We start from the raw sequence: 23,071 nt of genomic DNA, 5'->3' as shown, positions 1-23,071 counted from the left end.
AACCCCCATTCAAATTGGCATAGAAATTAATTTCAATTAACTTGCGAGTGAGTCCTGTCCTGTGTCCTGTCCTCCCTTTTGGCACACAGTAGGTTGTCCCTTTCGAAGCTTTTGAAGCATACTTCTTGGGGTCTGAAGTGCTGTCAATTCCCGTCCCCCACCCTTCGATTGCCAACACAGAGTTATTTCAAGTGGTCCATAAACTGAAGATGAACTTTGTCAACGTTTGAGCCCTGCCCTTTGAGGCCAGTGTGTGCATACTCGTACGTACGTACGCATTCATCTGTATTCCAATTAAAGGGAGTGTGTACACACTGTAAATACTTTGCCAGGGAGGGGAAGGGAAGTGTATGCCTTATAAACATTACAAGAGATCAAAGCAGGTGGAGTGCTTGAATAACTTCAAACTAAACTGCTGTTTCAAGAAAATGTCATCATATCTGTCTGCTATTAAACGATTCAAAAGCTGATTGCTATGAGACATTTCACATGGTGTCTGCTATGAAACTATTAAAGCTTGTCGGTATGAAACTGTTCAATCTGGATTCTCTGCCCCTATGAAAGCTGGATGCTATGAAAATACTATTCAGTCTGAATGGCCAATACTGATTGCTATGAAACTTTTCAAGCTAACTGCTATGACTCATTCATGGCTATTCGTTGTGATCGTTTTCCCACAGTCTTCAGTCCAATCTCGACTGCCAGACATAACCATAAATTAGTGCCAAAACGATTGTTCGGAGCAGAACCCAGCCGATTAGCTGCTTGCCAAATAGCACCTAATTCTTGGCCCTCAGCCGCTTATTTTGTTTGTTACTTATGTCTACATATGTCACTCGCTTGTTTGTTAAAGCTTTGCGCTTGCTTGCCCTGCTAAACGCTCTCTGCCAGCTCGCTCTTCGCTATCTCCGCTTTGCGTCTGCCTACCGACGTCGGCCGAGCGAAGCTGCGCTTAGCGATCGGAGCGGCAATGTAAAGGGCAGGCAAGCCACACTTGCAATTTGGATGTCACGCATTAAAGAACATATCGTAATTTTATTTCTGCGCCGAGTTTTATTTAATTCGAAATAATTAGTCGGCCGATTGGGGATAAAAAACATTATCTCCACATAAAATTTGGTGACCCCGACGTGATCCTGCAAGTGCCCTAGTAGCAAGCAAATATATTAGCCCTCCCCCCTCGAGTCAAAAATCTCTGCCTAGCCAAAACGTGCTGCTAGCTACTGCAATCGTATATGTCAGGGGCCGTTTTGGATCGCTTATTCCATGTCGTGCCATTTTAGATTCCGCTTCTCAGGTTAACTTTATAACATCGAGACTCGCCAATCAGCTGCAGTTAGATCCTCACCCGTCTCACGTTAAAATCGCCGGTATTGGAGAGTCAATTCTACCATCCAGCAAGGCTTTGGACATCGTCCTGCAATCTCAAGACGAAAGCTATCGCGGTTTCCTCTCTGCAATTATCACTGCCTCAATCACAGGAATGCAGCCTAACTTCGGCCTAGACGCAAAGGATTGGCCAATGCCAAATAACCTAAAACTAGCTGATCCTAATTTCGCCAAGCCCCAGCGTGTCGATCTGTTGATAGGTGCTGGTTTGTTTTTCGAATTAATGTGCGTTGGACAGATTCGACTGTCAGACCAATTGCCAACATTGCAGAAGACGAAACTTGGCTGGATAGTGTCAGGAAGTATTAAAAACTCTGAGAAAGCCCGTGCGGCGCTAGCAGCCGTTGAAGATCCCCCTGTCATCTCCGCTTGCGAGACTAATTTGTGCGATATTGCAAGGCGGTTTTGGGAAGTCGATGGAGATTATTCGCCCTCATCAATTTCGGAGGAAGATGTTCATTGCGAACAGCATTTCGTCACAAACTGCATTCGCCTAGAGTCCGGAGCTTACTCCGTGCGTTTGCCAACCAAATTCAGTCTAGAGGAATTAGGAGAATCGTATCAGCAGGCGCTACGTAGATTTCTCAATTTGGAGAGGAAGCTAGCAAAAAATGCACAGCTTAAGGCAAAATATATGGAGTTTCTTCAGGAGTATCGTGATTTAGGACACATGTCGCCAGCTTCGCGGCAGTCAGACCTCCCGCAGTACTTCTTGCCTCACCATTGCGTCCACAAGCAGGATAGTACAACCACCAAATTACGCGTAGTGTTCGATGGATCTGCAAAAACAGCGTCTGGAGTATCACTGAATGATGCGCTTATGGCTGGACCCACCATCCAACCTAAAATTCTGATAACTCTGCTTCGTTTCCGCTTTTTTAAAGTCGCCTTGTGTGGCGATATCTGCAAAATGTACCGCTGTGTACGCGTTTCCCATCCCGATACGCACGTGCAGTGCATCCTATGGCGCAATGACCCGAAGGAGGAGATTCAGGTGTTCAAGTTGGAGACTGTTACTTACGGAACCAAACCTGCCGCTTTCTTAGCAATTCGTGCTATGCATCAATTGGCAAATGATGAAGAGTTGCGTTTTCCGCTTGGCGCTGATGTTGTTCGAAGAGATTTCTATGTCGATGATCTCATATCTGGAGGGGACAGCATTGATTCTGTCATCAAAATTCGTCAGCAGGTAAAGGAGCTACTTTCGAAAGGATGTTTTCCCATACGTAAATGGTGTTCCAATGAACCCGCTGCTTTGGAAGGCGTATCGGAAGCGGATCGCGAAAAGTTCCTTACCTTTCATGACGGGACTGAAGTAACCAAGGCGCTTGGTCTAGTTTGGGATCCCACCACGGACAATCTTCTGTTTAGCTTCGCTCACGTCGGAACCGCTGCAGGCCCAATATCGAAGCGTTCGGTCCTGTCTACACTAGCTAGGTTCTACGATCCTCTAGGGCTCATCTCTCCCATCATCACAAAAGCTAAAATATTTATGCAGTCGCTATGGAACGAAAGCCTAAAATTGAATTGGGACGAAAGCCTGCCCCAGGATCTACATACGACTTGGATTGAGCTGACTTCGCAGTTGTCGATGGTTAAAAACTTTAAGTTTCCACGTTACGTGCTTCGGCAGCAAGCCAGATTAGAAATGCACGCGTTTTGTGATGCGAGCCAAGCAGCATATGGCGCCTGTGTATACATGCGTTCGGAAGCTCTTGGCATTGTGCAAAGTCATCTCTTATGCTCTAAATCCAGAGTCGCGCCCTTGAAAAGTATGACTATCCCCAAGCTTGAGCTGTCCGCTGCCCTCGTATTAGCCGAACTAGTGTCCACCATAGTTAAGGGATTATCAGCTCCATGCCAAATACATTGCTGGTCGGATTCGTCCATAGCCCTTGCCTGGATTCGAGAATCACCATTGAATTTTAATATATTTGTTTCTAATCGAGTTCAGCGGATTCAGGAGCTCACCGCTGGAATGACTTGGCATCACGTGCCCACAAAGTTGAATCCTGCCGACATCATATCACGTGGAGCCACGCCCGCTGAACTAATGGATAGCAGCCTTTGGATCTCTGGACCACCATTCTTGCGTCTTGAGAGCTCAGAGTGGCCTGCAGGCTTGCAATTGCCGACCGATGTACCAGAACGTCGTCATGCAGCATTGGTTGTTTCAAACGAAAGGGATGTATCGTACGATTGCAAATTTCAAAACTCATTCGGATCCATGCAGCGCGTCTTTGCTTACATATATCGATTCTACATTCTCAAGGACAAAGGCATAGCGCGGTCGAAGGGTCAACTTACCGTAATCGACATCAAAAATGGTACGCATTTGCTCATAAGGGCAATACAGCAGCAACAATTTTCGGAAGAGATAAGGGCCCTCGCCAGCAAACAGGCCCTACCCCCAAAAAGCACGATGGCCTCACTGAATCCATTTCTGGATAGCTTTGGATTGCTGCGTGTTGGAGGCCGCCTCCAAAATGCCGAATTGGACTACGACGCGAAGCACCCGATCCTGCTTCCTAAGGGACATCCTGTCACTGTCTCTATTATTATCTTCTTTCACGAAAGGTTTCTCCACGCAGGAGCTCAAGGATTGCTCGGACTGCTTCGGCAAAAATTCTGGCCTATTGGCGGACGCAAATATGTTGCGGGAATCATTCGCAAATGTGTTAGATGCTTTCGTTTGAAGCCAGTGCTGAGGGAACATATCATGGGAAACTTGCCTGCGGATCGCGTAAGGACTAATCCAGCATTCCACACAACGGGCGTTGATTTTTGCGGACCCTTTTATCACAAGTCGGAAGTCAGAAGCAGGCCTCCTATCAAATGTTACATCGCTGTCTTCGTATGCTTTAGCACCAAAGCAACTCATTTGGAAGTCGTTCGGGATCTATCTACAGAATCCTTTCTGGCAGCATTAAGGCGTTTTATAAGTCTACGTCCCAAACCTCGAATCATCTGGTCAGACAACGCTACAAATTTTGTAGGAGCAAAAAATGAGCTTTTGGAGCTTCGGCAAATGTTCCTCAGCGATCCTCATACGTCGGCTGTGTCACATCTCTGCGTTTCTAGTGGAATCGACTGGAAATTCATCCCCCTCGCTCACCTCATTTTGGGGGTTTGTGGGAGGCGGCTGTTAAAGCAGCTAAATATCATTTTCATCGCATCGTCGGGACCTACATTTTTACTCTTGATGAAATTCAGACCTTGGCTTGTGAAATCTCTGCTTTGTTAAATTCCCGTCCGCTTTATGCAATTACAGAAAGTCCCGATGATCTAGATGTGCTCACGCCAAACCACTTTCTCAATGGAGCCCCGAAAGCTGCATTCGACGAGCCAGATGTGGCGCATCTCCGGGTCAACCTACTTAGTCGATGGCAGCGGCTGTGTCAAATGAAGCAGGCGTTTTGGAGAAAATGGAGCACGGCGAATCTTTCGATTCTTCAGGAGCGGAGCAAGTGGCGGTCATCGTCTCCAAACATCAAGCTAGGAGCGCTCGTCATGATCAAGGAGGAAACGCTGCCACCATTAAGGTGGCCGCTTGGCCGCATTGAGAGCGTCATCCCAGGAAAAGATGGAACCATCAGAGTAGCCGTCATCCGCACTCAAAAAGGCCTTTTCAAGAGGGCCGTTGGAAAAATAGCGGTTCTGCCCCTTCAGGATGGATCTGTTGAAAGCCTTTGCCTTCCAACGGGGGGGGAATGTTGGGCGCAGAACCCAGCCGATTAGCTGCTTGCCAAATAGCACCTAATTCTTGGCCCTCAGCCGCTTATTTTGTTTGTTACTTATGTCTACATATGTCACTCGCTTGTTTGTTAAAGCTTTGCGCTTGCTTGCCCTGCTAAACGCTCTCTGCCAGCTCGCTCTTCGCTATCTCCGCTTTGCGTCTGCCTACCGACGTCGGCCGAGCGAAGCTGCGCTTAGCGATCGGAGCGGCAATGTAAAGGGCAGGCAAGCCACACTTGCAATTTGGATGTCACGCATTAAAGAACATATCGTAATTTTATTTCTGCGCCGAGTTTTATTTAATTCGAAATAATTAGTCGGCCGATTGGGGATAAAAAACATTATCTCCACAACGATGTTCAAAAAGCCAAACAAATACATATCGTCCTTTCGCTCACATAAGGTTTTTGTTCAATTAAATGCTTAATTCAAATTGCTTAACCGAAAATGGGTTTTACATCTTCAAATTGCAAAAAACCGTCAAAATTTGAAAAGATATTCCAGATCCCCTTTGCTGTCTTGACACTCACACAGCTTTCTCAAAATCAAAAGTTCGTCAAACAAAAAACAAAACAAACACACACTTTTTGCCTTTGCACGCTGCTGGGCAGGACGGAGAGACTATGGAGAAGCCACCAGGACAGCGCAGGTAGAGGAGGAAGCCACCTGGACAGAGCAGGAAGAGGAGGAAGCCACCGTGATGCCTGGTCAAACGAGATGCCAACTCCACGATCGGCTGGTCAGCGACCTGTGCCTGGGCAAATACGACCACGCCTTGGAACGGATCCGCGAGGCCCTGTTAATGACCACAGATCGCAGACAGATCGAGGCCCTCTTGGAGATTAAGACCATAGTGATTCGATTGTGCGGCGACTCGAATGTCGGCGGCGATCAGATTTTTGGCCCCACCTTACAGTCGGACGCACTGCCGCACGCCTTCACCTCCGAGATGCTGGACGTTGTTCAGAAGGTACTGCGATGCCGCAACCACTACAAGGTGCTGGGCCTCTCGCAGAACGACCCCTTCTCGGAGGTGAAGCGCTCCTACAAGAGGCTGGCCCTGTGCCTCCATCCCGTCAAGAACCGGGCTCCTGGCTTCCGCCGCATCAGCGAGGCCGCCGACTGCCTAACGGACCACGACAGGCGGATGAAGTACACTTTGGACATGGGCATGGGCGACTCCGAGTACTCTGATGGGGAGAATGTGGAGCAGGAGGAGGAAGAGGAGGACTACGATGGGGGTATGCCGCGACGCCCCTATATGGCGGCCAATCAGCGCGTACCCCAGAGTCAGGCGCTGTTCCAGACCGAACATCTGGCCATCGGAGTGGTGTGTGCGCTGCTCTTCATGTTCCTCACCATGCATTTACTAAGCACCGTGCCCGACTACAGCTTCAAGGTGAGTAGTCGTTCAGGGAACAGTCCAGACTTGCGGCGAGGATACACTTCTCCTCTCCAATCCACTCCGCAGCACCCACAGCTTGGTCCGCTTCAGCCATTCCAGGAATATAGTCTACTACATGAGCCCGAAGACCGCCGCCAAGTATACGGAGGAGCAGCGCCAGGAGCTTGAACAGGAGATCGAGAGCGTGTACATCCAAGACCTGAAGGTTTTTCTGCCAGCAGGAGACCAGACTGCGTGAGTTGTTCGATCCGCCCAGGAGAGTTCATGTGTTGTCATGTGTTGTCATGTTCCTTCCATTCGTTCGTAGCCGACACTCTGCGCCTGCGGGCGAGGCAGGGCGATCTGGAAAATATGCGCCACCATGCGGAGGACCTTCCGTTAGCAGCCTGCAAGGCGCTCTTCGAGATCGGGAAGTCCAGCCCTAGGCCGTTTCTGTCAAGTAATCCAAAGAAGCAGGAGCCCACAGAGGTCTAGTCTTGCCCCAAGACTCAACTACTCCTCCTCCTGCTCCACATTCTCCCCATCAGAGCACTCAAAGTCGCCCCTGCCCCTGCCCTTGTCCAAATTGTACTATATCGTGGATATCTGTTCAAAGCTTAAATTTGTGAATAAATTAAGTAACCAAACCAAATCACTCTGCTTTTTCTACTGTGACTGTGACTCCCTTTTTAGTGCGGGACTTTCAGCCCACCCCTAGCTGGCGATAGTTGCCGATAGTACCATCACTAAGAATTAAGAAACAAAACAGATAAGTACCGTGAAAGAAGAAGTGGGGAAGAAACAGTTTTCCAATGGAAATCTTCAGAAATTTCTTATTTTCGTTCGTTTATGGTCGAAAGATCGTAAATTCGTATATATCCTATTAATTTTCTAGGTATATTTCTCAAGTAAATACATTTCAATTAGCACAAAAAATATATCATGTTGTTGCGTGACCTTCCATCCATGACCACAATTATTAGTTATTGATCTGAATTATGAAGTCTAGTGTAAGTTAGGCTAGGGCAAAGCGGGAGCGCAATAAAAACTCGCTCTCTCGCTCTTGGCGAATTCGCCCCGCTTTGCCACCGTAGGTTAGCTAGAGTAAGAGATTTGAATTGTGAAGAAAATATAGTTGTTCGCCAACCTTGAATTAGATCGAGCGTATCAAGTTTTTCGCCCCGCCAAATAAATAATTTAAATTACAGCCACCCAAAGTTTTCGGTAATTGATTAGAAAAACTCTTCTAATTTTTCATGGCGCCCCCGGGTGGACTGTAAAGTGAATTATAGGCAACAACAATAAGTGACAGTGACACAAGAAATTGCAGTATACATATGCCAACATATTCGTTGCCCGCGTCGTGTGTGTGTGCAATCGGCAATCAATTTGTAAAATATCATCGCGTCGGTCGCGCCAACAATAATTTTTGTGCAAATTCTGCTACCGCCGAGGGATGCCCTGCGATAAAGACAGGAAAGTAGCAGTTGGATTCAAAGATCCAAAATAGGAATCAGAGGTATTTGTGCAGAAAATTGAAGGCTGAGCAAAAGACATTCAGATCTCTCTTTGAGGTGTCTTGTGCTGAAAACATTGCACATCGCCTTCAATTCTAGGCACAGACGTATGATATACATATAGTAGAGCTTGATTGCATGCATTTTAGTAGTAATTGCATAAATATAACTAAAAACACATAAATACATACTTATCGACACATACATATGTGAACCGCTATTTGGACGCAACAGTTATATGTACATACATACATCTTTCGTTTACTGCAATCACTGCCCCCCCCCCCCCCCCCCCCCCCTCCACCCTTTTTATGTTGTTCTACCTTTCTTGTCGTTAGAACCTCACAAAGTTTGTTCGTTCGTTCACCCAAGCCACGGCGTATAGAAAATACCCACACATCCATACAAGCAGCAGCACCGGTGCATTATTTCGTTTTCGCTTTCGCTTCTCCACTGCTGCTTGCGTTGTATTTGTTGGGAGAATTTTCGTTGCCGCTCTTGAGCTTAACGGTGCGCCAAGTGACGCGCTACCCTGTATCTAACGGGTATATTGTTTTCGGCTGTTACTTGCCAAGTGACGCGCTACCCTGTATATAACGGGTATATTGTTTTCGGCCGTCACTTGCAACGACTCTTTCCCTTGATCCCTCGTGCTACGACATTCAATTCAAAGACTTGAAGACTTAAAGATTAAGCTCAAAAGTCGAGTAAAAAGCATTCGCCGCTTAGAGGATCGATTAGATCAAGGGTCGATTCCTTTGCAATTACCGGAATTACAATGTAGATTAGATTGTTTGAATGCTTCAAATGAAAAGGCTAACCATTTGCAGGAGCAAATCGAGGACATAACAGGTGATGATGCATATGCAGCCGAGTTGGAAGAGCTGATAATTGTCACCAAAGGATAGATAATGTCGCTTATCGCCGCCTTTGATGCAGCAAGCGAGACGAAGCCAGTGTCTTCTTCAGCCCCAACTCATGCTAGACTTCCGAAATTGGCATTACCCAAATTTAGTGGTAAACACTCGGAATTTAAAAATTTCATTCGCCTTTTTGAGAGACTAGTCCATAGCGACAACAGCATGTTGAAGAATGACCATCTCTAGCAATGCACGCATGTATTGACAGACATACGGACGGACGGACGGACGGACGGACGGACGGACAGACGGACAGACAGACAGGGCTCAATCGACTCGGCTATTGATGCTGATCAAGAATATATATACTTTATGGGGTCGGAAACGATTCCTTCTGGACGTTACACACATCCACTTTTACCACAAATCTAATATACCCCAATACTCATTTTGAGTATCGGGTATAAAAAGAGTATGGGTGTTTGGATAGTGGTGCCACAAGCCACATGTGTTGTGAGAAACAGTTATTCACAAAGTTCGAGAAACACACAGAAATGATTGGTCTGGCTGCCTCCGGTTTCCTAAAAGCTGAAGGAAAAGGGGAAGTAGAGCTGAAGACAGAGATATGCACGCTGCTGTTAAAGAATGTTCTCTATGTGCCCGAAATAAATGGAAATTATTTCTCGGTGAGCAGCGCTGTACAGAATAAATGTTTCGTCACTTTTGGACAAGAATATGCACGAGTTATCCAAAATGGCGAATGCATTGTAAAGGCGAACAGAGCTGGAAACTTGTATATGTTTCGAGGAAAACAAAACAACTGTTTTGCGGCGGTTAAGGCTGATGGTGCCCTGTGGCATAAACGGTACGGCCACTTGAACATCAGCAGTATGAAAGATTTGATCAGCAAAGGATGGTGCGCGGCATTGAAAATATGGTTTTCCCGGCGAATATGAATTGCAAAACATGTATGGTCAGCAAGATTCATGCGCAACCATTTCCTGTTGCAACCACCAGTAGAGCTTAAGATATATTGGAACTAGTTCATGCAGATGTGTGCGGGCCCTTTGGCACACAGTCGCTTGCTGGATCAAAGTATTTTCTAACCTTCATCGATGACAAATCAAGGCGTATATTTGTGTATTTCCTGCGGACAAAGGATGAAGTCTTCCAGAAGTTCGTCGAGTTCAAAACCCTGGTTGAACGGCAAACGGGAAAAAGTCTCAAATGTATCCGGAGCGACAATGGCGGTGAATTTGTCAACAAATCGTTTGATGAATTTCTGAAAACTAATGGGATTGAGAGGCAGCTGACAGTGGCGTACACTCCACAGCAAAACGGCGTTGCTGAGAGGGCAAACCGCACTCTGGTGGAAATGTCAAGATGTATGCTGGTCCAGTCAGGATTAGGCGAATCCTTGTGGGCTGAGGCAGTCAACGCAGCTGTGTATGTACGGAATCGATCACCGACCAAGGCGCTGACCAGTATGACGCCTATGGAAGCGTGGACTGGTAAGAAACCTTTTGTTGGTCATCTACAGGTTTTTGGCTCCGTTGCAGTAGCTTTGGACAAGGGTCCAAGGAAGAGTAAACTTCAACCAAAAGGCAAAGAATATCGCATGGTTGGATATTCAGTAGCGGCTAAAGGCTATCGACTGTATGACCCTGTGTCTCATCAGGTGATTGAGAGACGAGATGTTCTCTTTGACTAGATCCAAGACGACAAGGATACAGTCACATTCGAACTTCCGAAGGCAGAAGTTAGCATGCAGTCAGGCGGCGATTTTGATGACATTGACAGCAGCGGTGGAGACAGCAGCGGTGGAGACAGCAGCCATGGTGCAAGCGTTGACGGGGAGAATCCCAGTAGCAGCGGTACTGATGGGTACGAGAGCGCAACAGAAAAGGTTGAGTCAGATGAGTCAGCTCCTCGCGTTGGACCTGGCAGACCAAGGCTGATTCGGACCGGCAAACCTGGCCGTCCGAGAAAGGAGTACAACATTCTTGGTGCTATGGTTGCCAGCGACGTAAAGATTCCAGTATCCTACGAGGAGGCGTTGATCAGTAGCGTTGATTGCCTCTACCAGCAGAGAGGGAAAGGTAACTTATCGTTAATCTTGGTATATGTTGACGATTTACTTATAGCATGCCAGTCCAAAGAGGACATGCTCGGTATCAAATCGGCTATTTCAAATGCGTTCGAATGTATCGACAAAGGTGTTCCAGAGCTGTTTTTAAACATGGAGGTGCACCGTGAAGGTGAGCTTGGGCCTATCACCATAGGCCACTCGCAATACATCAAGGAACTATTGCAAGCTCACGACATGGACAAATGTAGACCAGTGGCTACTCCGTTGGATGCGGGGTTTCAGGTGGATTGTACTAATGAGCAGTGTCAAAAGGTTGATCCTGTCATGTATCAATCCATGATTGGTGAGCTGATGTGGCTGGCACTCACAACCAGACCGGACATTTTGCATTGAGTTGCAAAGCTGGCCCAGAGGAACAAAGATCCGCACGCAGAGCATCTGGCTGGTGTGAAGCACGTTCTGAGGTACTTGGCAGCGACGATGAACTTCAAACTACACTACAAAGGGTGTCACCAGCCACTTACTGGATATGTGGATGCGGATTGGGGCGGCGATCGAACTAACCGGAAGTCGTATACGGGCTATGTTTATTTTTTGGCAGGTGGCCCAATTTCTTGGCGATCTGAGAAACAAAGCAGCGTGGCACTTAGCAGCACGGAGGCAGAAACATGGCACTGTCGGCTGCGTGTAAGGAGTCCATATTCTTACGTCGCTTAATCATTGAAATTGGCTGTGGAGATGAAGCTACCTCAACTACCTTATATGGCGATAATCTGAGCGCACAAGAGCTGGCTAGGAACCCAGTGCATCACTCAAGGACCAAGCATATTGATATTAGATATCACTTTGTACGACAGATTGTAGAAGAAGGTCAAGTTAAGTTAAAGTATGCTAGTACAACAGATATGATTGCAGATATCTTGACCAAGAACCTCCCTAAGAGAAAGCATGTCGAATTTACAAAATTGTTAAGTTTAAATTGAGTTAAATAGAATTTGTAAGCATGCACGCATTGAGGAAGGGTGTTGAAGAATGACCATCTCTAGCAATGCACGCATGTATTGACAGACATACGAGTACGAGGACAATCTGCCGCCTCAGGAGTGGCTCGTGGGGAGGGTCATCGCCACGCACGCAGGAGAGGACGGCATGGTCAGGGTCGTCGAAATAAGGACTAGCACTGGAGCGCTTTTTCGGCGGCCCATACACAAATTAGCGCCGCTCCCAATGTGTGGAAGCCGATGCAGGCGTTCAACGGGGCCGGTGTTGCGTGACCTTCCATCCATGGCCACAATTATTAGTTATTGATCTGAATTATGAAGTCTAGTGTAAGTTAGGCTAGGGCAAAGCGGGAGCGCAATAAAAGCTCGCTCTCTCGCTCTTGGCGAATTCGCCCCGCTTTGCCACCGTAGGTTAGCTAGAGTAAGAGATTTGAATTGTGAAGAAAATATAGTTGTTCGCCTTGAATTAGATCGAGCGTATCAAGTTTTTCGCCCCGCCAAATAAATAATTTAAATTACAGCCACCCAAAGTTTTCGGTAATTGATTAGAGAAACTCTTCTAATTTTTCATGGCGACCCCGGGTGGACTGTAAAGTGAATTATAGGCAACAACAATAAGTGACAGTGACACAAGAAATTGCAGTATACATATGCAAACATATTCGTTGCCCGCGTCGTGTGTGTGTGCAATCGGCAATCAATTTGTAAAATATCGTCGCGTCGGTCGCGCCAACAATAATTTTTGTGCAAATTCTGCTACCGCCGAGGGATGCCCTGCGATAAAGACAGGAAAGTAGCAGTTGGATTCAAAGATCCAAAAGAGGAATCAGAGGTATTTGTGCAGAAATTGAAGGCTGAGCAAAAGACATTCAGATCTCTCTTTGAGGTGTCTTGTGCTGAAAACATTGCACAACGCCTTCAATTCTAGGCACAGACGTATGATATATGTACATACATATAGTAGAGCTTGATTGCATGCATTTTATTAGTAATTGCATAAATATAACTAAAAACACATAAATACATACTTATCGACACATACAGACTTATGTGAACCGCTATTTGGACGCAACAGTTATATGTACATACATACATCTTTCGTTTACTGCAATCACTGTCGCCCTCCCCCCCTTTATTTTGTTCTACCTTTCTTGTCGTTAGAACCTCACAAAGTTTGTTCGTTCGTTCACCCAAGCCACGGCGTATAGAAAATACCCACACATCCATACAAGCAGCAGCACCGGTGCATTATTTCGTTTTCGCTTTCGCTTCTCCACTGCTGCTTGCGTTGTATTTGTTGGGAGAATTTTCGTTGCCGCTCTTGAGCTTAACGGTGCGCCAAGTGACGCGCTACCCTGTATCTAACGGGTATATTGGTTTCGGCTGTTACTTGCCAAGTGACGCGCTACCCTGTATCTAACGGGTATATTGATTTCGGCCGTCACTTGCAACGACTCTTTCCCTTGATACCTCGTGCCTCGACATTCAATTCAAATTCGTTTTCGATTATCGTTCTCGTTCAAACATAAAAAAAAAAAAAAAAATAATAATAATAATAAATAAATAAATAGAAATAATAGTGGTTTGTTGTGTAAAATCTTCATACACAAACATTATGGCAGAAAAAAGTAAATCCACTCTTGAAGACTTAAAGATTAAGCTCAAAAGTCGAGTAAAAAGCATTCGCCGCTTAGAGGATCGATTAGATCAAGGATCGATTCCTTTGCAATTACCGGAATAACAATGTAGATTAGATTGTTTGAATGCTTCAATTGAAAAGGCTAACCATTTGCAGGAGCAAATCGAGGACATAACAGGTGATGATGCATATGCAGCCGAGTTGGAAGAGCTGATAATTGTCACCAAAGGAAAGATAATGTCGCTTATCGCCGCCTTTGATGCAGCAAGCGAGACGAAGCCAGTGTCTTCTTCAGCCCCAACTCATGCTAGACTTCCGAAATTGCCATTACCCAAATTTAGTGGTAAACACTCGGAATTCAAAAATTTCATTAGCCTTTTTGAGAGACTAGTCCATAGCGACAACAGCATACCGGTGATCGAAAAATTTAACCATTTGATTTCGTGCCTCTCTGATGAAGCATTAGGAACAATAAAGGCGTTCCAAGTCACCGAGGCAAATTATGAAAAGGCCATGGCTGGCCTAAAACGAGTATATGACAACGATTATTTGATTTTCACGAATAATATTTCCACATTGTTCAATCTGCCGATAATGTCGCATCAATCTGCATCATCTCTAAGAACTCTAATCGATACTGTTTCGTCGATTTACGGATCATTACTGTCGATCGGAGATGATACAAAAATTTCGAATGCAATGCTCATTCATCTCGTTTTAAACAGAGTCGACCCAGTGACGAAACAAAAGTGGGATGAACAGATTACTTATGAGAAGTTGCCGCTTTGGTCCGACTTTGAGAAAGTCTTGAATCGTCGATACCAGCATCTGTCTGCTGAAGAATCGACCAAGCCAAGGCAAGACAAAATCATGCCAAGCAAGCAACATAATCGCAGTTCATTTGCTTGTTCTTCCACTTCCACCAACAGTAGAACTCAGCAAACTTGTAGCTACTGCAATTCAGGAGACCATGTAGTGTCAAATTGCCCTTCATTTTCGCGTCTCTCGGTGATGCAAAGGTTTGAGTTTGCTAAGTCGGCATCCCTATGCATTAATTGTCTGCGAAAAGGCCACGCTGTTGTAAAATGCATGCCAATAAATGTCGAGTGTGCAGCCGCTCACATCATACATTATTGCATCGATACACAGTGTCGGCTAATAGTCTCGCGTTGCCACCACCCCAAGAGAGTCCTTCTCCTCCATCAAATCAGAATCAACCTTCCACGTCACATGTTTTGCATGCGACAGCGTTGGACAGGGTAATTCTGGCTACGTCGATCGTAAGCGTCCGAACTAAGAGCGGTGAACACATTCTGACCAGAGCTCTGCTCGACTCTGGATCACAAACAAATTTTATTACCGAGGACCTCGCTAATCCCTTACAGATCCGTAGAGAGGAGTCCTGTATTAGCTTGCTTGGAATTAGTGAATCTAATTCTCAAGTAAAGGATAAAATACACACAGTGGTGAAGTCGCGAATAAATGGTAGTGAGTTCTCCTTTGATTTTTGGATCCTGAAATCAATTTCAGGTTATCACCCTGACCAGTCAGTGAATGTGACTGACTGGCGAATCACAGAGAAACTACCACTGGCAGACCCTTATTTCTACAAGCCACAAAGAATAGATATGTTAATTGGAGCAGAATCGTTCTTTGAATTATTAGCTGTTGGTCAAATTAAACAAGGTCCTGACTTTCCAACTCTTCAGAAAACCCTTCTTGGTTGGGTTGTGTCGGGAAAATATGTTTCCAGGAGTTCTGCTCCTCAAATTACAAACAGTTTGAGTTGCAGTGAAGAGTTGCTAGCATCCATCGATAGGACCTTGAAAAAGTTTTGGTCACTGGAAGAAATGCCATCTACCAAGAAAATTGCCACACCTGAGCACAAGCTATGTGAAGAACACTATCGTAAGACGACTCAGGTACTATCATCAGGTCGGTTCGAAGTAAGGCTCCCGTTTAAATCAGATCCAAATTGTTTAGGCAACTCTTTTGAGGTTGCGAAACGGCGGTTTTTGTCGCTTGAAAGACGATTGCATCGTGACCCTGAGTTGAAGAAAATGTACTTGGAATTCATGGAAGAGTACCTTTCCTTAGGTCATATGTCTCCTACTGACAATACGATTTCTTCTACTCCACACTACGTAATCCCTCATCAGTGTGTTCTGAGGCCCCAAAGTACGTCTACCAAGCTCCGAGTCGTGTTCGATGCTTCGTCCAAGACGTCCTCACAGGTGGCCTTAAATGACATTCTGATGGTGGGACCTACCATTCAAGAGGAATTATACTCGACACTGCTCCGTTTCCGTCTGCATAGGTTTGCCCTGACTGATCGGCAGTTTCAGCTCATAGTGTGGAGAAGAGACCCTTCTGAATCCTTGAGATTATACAAGCTCAACACTGTAACCTATGGGACTGGACCAGCCCCATTCTTAGCTATCCGGTGTTTGAAAAGGTTGAGTGAATCTGCGAAGCTCTCATTCCCTAGAGCTGCTAACGTTTTTGGGTCCGACTTTTACGTCGATGACTTGTTGACTGGTGCTGAATGCGGAGCACCAGGAGCTAAGGGCAATTACGTCCGAAGTGTCTCAGGTTCTTCAGACCGCAGGGTTTGAGTTGACTAAGTGGTTTTCAAACTCACCCGAGATCACCGCATCTGAGAGCACAGCCAAACCCATAACAATCTCGGATTCAGAGTCGACAAAGGCGTTAGGAATCTCATGGTTACCTACTGACGATGCCTTTAAGTTCAAAATTGACAATTCAGTTATGGGTCTCCGAGCGACAAAACGGAACATACTATCGGTGACATCAAAGTTGTTTGACCCCCTTGGTTTATTAAGTCCTATCGTTATAAAAGGCAAGATCCTATTGCAGGAGCTTTGGCTTAACAAACTAGATTGGGATGAGTCGATCCCGCTGCATTTGGAAACAGCGTGGAATAAGTTGAAAAATACACTATCTCAATTGGAAGACATATCCATATCTCGGTTTGTGTATTCCGATCCGATGTCACCGGTTCAAATACATGCCTTTGCTGACGCCTCCATGAGAGCGTATGGAGCGTGCGTCTATATACGTAGCAGAACTGCAGAAGGTTTAAAAATATCATTGTTGACTTCGAAATCCAAAGTAGCGCCGCTCAAGACCAAAACGCTCCCAAGGCTTGAGTTATGTGCCGCTCACCTTCTCGCCGATCTCTGTCACAGAATCAAGCCGCTATTAAACGTGCCCATTGAACGAGTCCTTTATTGGTCGGATTCAGAGGTAACTCTCCATTGGATCCGGTCTCATCCATCGTCGTTGTCGACTTTCGTTTCAAATAGAGTGGCTGAGATTCAAGAGTGGTCAGATGATGCTACGTGGCGGCATGTACCCACGAAACAGAACCCAGCAGATATTGTCTCAAGAGGTTGTGACGTCGACGAAATCGTTCAGTCAATTTGGTTCGAAGGACCATCATTTCTGAAAGAGGAAGAAGAAAACTGGCCCAAGAACGCTCATTTCGAACACTCCGATGATCTTCAGCTGGAAAAGAGGAAGACTGCGGTCGGGTTGACCGCGGCTGTGCGAAGTTCGGAGCTGTTAGATGTCATCGAGGGATTCTCGTCACACCTCGAACTGCTTAGAGTGTTCGTGTATGTGTTCCGCTTTATAAGAAAATGTAAAGACCCAAGCCTAAATTTCGAAAAAACTATCTCACCGACCGAATACAATGAAGCTTTTTATAAAATTGTCGAAATCATCCAGCATCACGAGTATCAAGGAGAAATTGAAAAGGTTAGGAAAGGATCTACAATTGGTCCTAGTCTTCAGCGGTTGAACCCATTCATCCATGAAGACACAGGGACTTGGTGCAACTTTTCGTTGTTGCGAGTGGGGGGGGCGACTAGCCAAAGCTCCTATATCATACGATGCCAAGTTTCCTCTGCTTTTGACTAAGCGCTCGCAATTCGTGCGAAGCTATATTCGTCATCTGCACCATTCGAATTTTCATGTCGGCCCACGAGCAATTGTGAGCATCCTTCGACAGAGCGTGTGGATAGTGAACGCTCAGGAGGTCTGCCGTCAGACAGTTCGATCGTGTATGCGCTGTGTTAAATGCAAGCCTCGATTGCTGACGCAACTCATGGGGAATTTACCCGCAGATCGACTCCGTGCTCTCCACTCGACCACTGATTGTTTTTTGTTGGCTTTTCAAAGGTTCGTCGGGCGCCGAGGACATCCCCAAGTCGTTCATTGCGACAACGGGACGAACTTCGTCGGAGCGAGCCGCCATCTCAGCGCTCTGCGGATCAGGATCAAGGAGCAAGGAGACGCAATTCGCGACTTCGCGTCAAAGAACGGATGCGAATTTGCGTTCATACCGCCGCGAGCTCCTCACATGGGAGGGCTATGGGAGGCAGGTGTAAAAACTGCCAAGAGCCTACTCCTACGGGCGGTAGGCAACGCGCTCCTAACCGCCGAAGAGCTCGCCACAGTCCTCGTCGGCATCGAGGCCATAATGAACTCGAGGCCGCTGGGAGCCATCAGCCAAGATCCAAGCGACGGCGAGGCCCTAACACCCGGGCACCTGCCCGATGGTCCCGCGAATATGTCCTGGGGCTGCAAATTCGGGGCAAATGGCACCAGCAGCAACCGAACCTCGAGGAAGGAGACCTCGTCATCGTGGCCGAGGACAATCTGCCGCCTCAGGAGTGGCTCGTGGGGAGGGTCATCGCCACGCACGCAGGAGAGGACGGCATGGTCAGGGTCGTCGAAATAAGGACTAGCACTGGAGCGCTTTTTCGGCGGCCCATACACAAATTAGCGCCGCTCCCAATGTGTGGAAGCCGATGCAGGCGTTCAACGGGGCCGGTGTTGCGTGACCTTCCATCCATGGCCACAATTATTAGTTATTGATCTGAATTATGAAGTCTAGTGTAAGTTAGGCTAGGGCAAAGCGGGAGCGCAATAAAAGCTCGCTCTCTCGCTCTTGGCGAATTCGCCCCGCTTTGCCACCGTAGGTTAGCTAGAGTAAGAGATTTGAATTGTGAAGAAAATATAGTTGTTCGCCAACCATGAATTAGATCGAGCGTATCAAGATTTTCGCCCCGCCAAATAAATAATTTAAATTACAGCCACCCAAAGTTTTCGGTAATTGATTAGAAAAACTCTTCTAATTTTTCACATGTATCTAAATAATTATTCCGTTTTTACACGATAGATTTGTTCCTGAAAAAACCGTGTAAAAAAAGACATTGATCGAATACGCAGAAAAAACGTGTTGTTATTTTAAACCGTATTAAATGGAATAAACCCGTGTAAAAAATTAAACATTTTTATACCCGATACTCAAAATGAGTATTGGGGTATATTAGATTTGTGGTAAAAGTGGATGTGTGTAACGTCCAGAAGGAATCGTTTCCGACCCCATAAAGTATATATATTCTTGATCAGCATCAATAGCCGAGTCGATTGAGCCCTGTCTGTCTGTCCGTCTGTCCGTCTGTCCGTCCGTCCGTCTGTCCGTCCCCTAGTGCTCAAAGACTATAAGAGCTAGAGCAACGATGTTTTGGATCCAGACTTCTGTGATATGTCACTGCTACAAAAATATTTAAAAACTTCGCCCCGCCCACTTCCGCACCCACAAAGGACGAAAATCTGTGGCATCTACATTTTTAAAGATACGATAAAACCAAAAACGCAGAATCGTAGAGGATGACTATATGTTCTAGAGTGTAAAATCTCAACCAGATCGTATAATTATTATAGCCAGAATCAAGAAAACAATTTCATTCTTTCTCGCTCTGTCTCTCTCTAACACACAGGTTTCATAGTCGGTTTTGCCAATTGCAAAATATGAGTTCAAGGATCTCAGAACCTATAAGAGCCAGAGCAACCAAATTTGGTATCCACACTCCTGTGATATCGGACCTTGACCGTTTCGTGTCCAAATTTCGCCACACCCCCTTCCGCCCCCGCAAAGGACGAAAATCTGGGGCATCCACAAATCTCAGAGACTATTAAGGCTAGAGTAACCAAATTTGGTATCCGCACTTCTGTTAGATCTCACTATAAAACGTATATCTCAGAATTTCGCCCCACCCCCTTCCGCCCCCACAAAAGACAAAAATCTGTTGCATCCACAATATTGCACATTCGAGAAAACTAACGAGGGGGAACGTTGTGAGTTGCTGCGGACACCGCAACTCTACAGTTATACCCGATACTTAGTCAGTATGGCTCTCCTCCGGCAGACGCCGCTAATATTGAACGACACGACAAAGAGTGCGTGCGAGAGAGACAGAAAATCAGTCTGAGCGTGACGTCGGGCGCTGCGTAGCCACTGCAAATTGATTTCTTGCTTATGGCTACAAAAATGATCCGATCTGATCCAGATTCAGCAATCAGATAGATATGGTCGTTATCTATGATTCTGCGTTTTTAGTTTTCTCGAATCTGCAATATTGTGGATGCAACAGATTTTCATCCTTTGTGTGGGCGGAAGGGGTGGGACGAAATTTTGAGATATACGTTTTATAGTGAGATCTAACAGGAGTGCGGATACTAAATTTGGTTACTCTAGCGTTAATAGTGTCTAAAATTTGTGGATGCCCCAGATTTTCGTCCTTTCCGGGGCGGAAGGGGGTGTGGCGAAATTTTGACACAAAACGGTCAAGGTCCGATATCACAGGAGTTTGGATACCAAATTTGGTTGCTCTAGCTCTTATGGGTTCTGAGATCCTTGAACTCATATTTTGCAATTGGCAAAACCGACCATGAAACCTGTGTGTTAGAGAGAGACAGAGCGAGAAAGAATGAAATTGTTTTCTTGATGCTGGCTATAATAATAATACGATCCAATTCAGATTCCGCAGTCTTAAAGATATAGTCATTCTCTACAATTCTACGTTTTTGGTTTTCTAATATCTAGCAGTGACATATCACAGAAGTCTGGATCCAAAACATCGTTGCTCTAGCTCTTATAGTCTTTGAGCACTAGGCGCTGAAGGGGACGGACAGACGGACGGACGGACAGACGGACAGACGGACAGACGGATAGACAGACAGAGAGACAGACAGACAGGGCCCAATCGACTCGGCTATTGATGCTGATCAAGAATATATATACTTTATGGGGTCGGAAACGATTCCTTCTGGACGTTACACACATCCACTTTTACCACAAATCTAATATACCCCAATACTCATTTTGAGTATCGGGTATAAAAACGCAGAATCATAGATAATGACCATATCTATCAGATTGCTGAATCTGGATCAGATCGGATCATTTTTGTAGTCAAAAGGAACAAATCAATTTGCAGTGGCTACGCAGCCCCCGACGTCACGCTCAGACTGATTATCTGTCTCTCTCGCACGCACTCTTTGTCGTGTCGTTCAATATTAGCGGCGTCTGCCGGAGAGAGCCATTCTGACTTAGTATCGGGTATAACTGTAGAGTTGCGGTGTTCGCAGCAACTCACAACGTTCCACCTCGTTGAATTTCAAACCGTGTTATTTCAAAACTGTGTAAAAAAAGACCGTGTAAAAACAGAATTAGGTGTATATGTATATAATATAGCTCTATTAGGGGGAGGTTCCCGTTCTAAGGCACAAACAGGAATTTGTTTTAAATACAAAAAATACAATATTACGGAAGCACTTTTTGGTATGGTTTGCTTGTAGCTAAAAAAAAAGGTGTTTATTAAATTAGTTAATTTAAAAATATTTAAATATGGCTCTAAAACATCGAGAAATCAACCGATTATAATGTTTCACCGCGAAGGATGTAGAAGGTAGCACGTGTGGTGCCCCAATTTTTAGACCTTAGAACGGGACTCCCCTTAAGACGACGTTTCTACATTTCCCGATCTGTAATGAATCTTTATAAACGTTCGTTAATGAAGATTGAGGATATCCAATTCTCACATAAATAAATATAATTTTCTGGGATACTTTTCCATCAAAAGGCTACCAAATATACGCCTGGGATATTCTTCTGAAGTTCCTGAGTAGAACTGAACACCCAGTGACAAATATTGATTGCCAGCTTCACCCGAAATCCATTCAATAGCAAACATTTCTGCACCAAAAACTTCCATGGTTTCAATTTCATGGCCCCGCGCACTTCCTTCCCAAAACAAAAGGAGCAGAAATTGCACACGAATCAAACATGCAACAACAGCAGCAGTGCGAGAGAGACAGAAAATCAGTCTGAGCGTGACGTCGGGCGCTGCGTAGCCACTGCAAATTCATTTGTTCCTATTGGCTATAAAAATGATCTGATCTGATCCAGATTCAGCAATCTGATAGATATGGTCATTATCTATGATTCTGCGTTTTTAGTTTTCTCGAATGTGCAATATTGTGGATGCAACAGATTTTCGTCTTTTGTGGGGGCGGAAGGGGGTGGGGCGAAATTTTGAGATACACGTTTTATAGTAAGATCTAACAGGAGTGCGGATACCAAATTTGGTTACTCTAGCCTTAATAGTCTCTGAGATTTTTGAATATCCCCAGATTTTCGTCCTTTGCGGGGGCGGAAGGGGGTGTGGCGAAATTTTGAAACAAACTCGTCTCGGTTCGATATATTAGGAGTGTGGATACCAAATTTGGTTGCTCTAGCTGTTTTCTTGATGCTGGATATAATAATAATACGATCCAATTCAGATTCCGCAGTCTTAAAGATATGGTCATTCTCTACAATTCTACGTTTTTGGTTTTCTCATATCTTTAAAATTGTGGATGCCACAGATTTTCGTCCTTTGTGGGGGCGGAAGTGGGCGGGGCGAAGTTTTGAAATATTTTTGTAGCAGTGACATATCACAGAAGTCTGGATCCAAAACATCGTTGCTCTAGCTCTTATAGTCTTTGAGCACTAGGCGCTGAAGGGGACGGACAGACGGACAGACGGACGGACGGACAGACAGAATGGATGGATGGCTGTAATGGAGGGACGGAGGGATGGAGGGATGGAGCGGCATGTGGCACACTCTGAATACCAATGAGTACCAGTTACCAAAGCAAAAATTTTGAGGCACGCAAAACAAAAACAACAACAGCGAAAAAAGGCTGTGGCAGGCAGACTCTTTGCCTCTGTCACCGTCTCTGTCTGTCGGAAGTAGCGCTGCACGACCTGCGCCACCTGCACCTGTCTGCCGCGTCAATCGGGGGTTGCCACCTGTCCTTCCAATTGCATTCAGTGCGTTGCAGAGAGGACAGAACAAGAGGAGAGGAGAGGGCACAAACAAGTGCCACAATTTGCCTATTGAGGGGATTGCATTGAATGTGAATCTGCATATGCATTTGTATTTGTATTTGTACATATGTATACTGCATACTGTATACTCGTGTTCAGAGGTTGTGGATAGAGTTACCTTTCTAAGTGCAACATGTCTGGCAGTTAGTTCTCTCCGCCGTTCCCTTGTTCGAATGATGCTGCGAAGAGGAGGGGTGGCAGCGGCGGCACCCA

At 45.7% G+C, this 23,071-nt stretch overlaps 3 protein-coding genes across 3 annotated transcripts in view; all 3 read left to right on the top strand.

Annotated features, from left to right (window-relative positions):
• LOC117190221 (rap1 GTPase-GDP dissociation stimulator 1-like) overlaps positions 1 to 23,071 on the top strand; it is a 29,111-nt gene that overhangs the window by 1,903 nt on the left and 4,137 nt on the right. The gene's annotated exons all lie outside the window — the stretch shown is intronic.
• Positions 5,581 to 7,172, top strand: LOC117190222 (chaperone protein dnaJ 49-like). The gene is made up of 3 exons (XM_033395270.1): positions 5,581 to 6,523; positions 6,596 to 6,763; positions 6,837 to 7,172. The coding sequence occupies exons 1-2, from the start codon at positions 5,825 to 5,827 to the stop codon at positions 6,695 to 6,697; spliced, it is 801 nt and encodes a 266-aa protein (XP_033251161.1). The 5' UTR covers positions 5,581 to 5,824; the 3' UTR covers positions 6,698 to 6,763; positions 6,837 to 7,172.
• On the top strand, positions 12,467 to 18,517 carry LOC117190223. Its single transcript, XM_033395272.1, has 2 exons — positions 12,467 to 12,807; positions 17,818 to 18,517. Exons 1-2 carry the CDS (start codon positions 12,745 to 12,747, stop codon positions 18,514 to 18,516), a joined length of 762 nt encoding a protein of 253 aa, XP_033251163.1. The 5' UTR covers positions 12,467 to 12,744; the 3' UTR covers position 18,517.

This window comes from Drosophila miranda (genome assembly GCF_003369915.1).
Source record: "Drosophila miranda strain MSH22 chromosome Y unlocalized genomic scaffold, D.miranda_PacBio2.1 Contig_Y1_pilon, whole genome shotgun sequence".
Classification (NCBI taxonomy): domain Eukaryota; kingdom Metazoa; phylum Arthropoda; class Insecta; order Diptera; family Drosophilidae; genus Drosophila; species Drosophila miranda.
This window is presented reverse-complemented; position numbering and strand designations above follow the sequence as displayed.

What these genes read in the sequence shown, in the direction of transcription:
- LOC117190223 (XM_033395272.1), top strand. Translation starts at nt 12,745, where the DNA reads ATGCCCTGCGATAAAGACAGGAAAGTAGCAGTTGGATTCAAAGATCCA. An exon ending in ATCCAAAAGAGGAATCAGAG is followed by an intron (nt 12,808 to 17,817) that starts GTATTTGTGCAG and finishes GGCTTTTCAAAG; the next exon opens with GTTCGTCGGGCGCCGAGGAC.
- LOC117190222 (XM_033395270.1), top strand. Translation starts at nt 5,825, where the DNA reads ATGCCTGGTCAAACGAGATGCCAACTCCACGATCGGCTGGTCAGCGAC. An exon ending in TGCCCGACTACAGCTTCAAG is followed by an intron (nt 6,524 to 6,595) that starts GTGAGTAGTCGT and finishes TCCACTCCGCAG; the next exon opens with CACCCACAGCTTGGTCCGCT.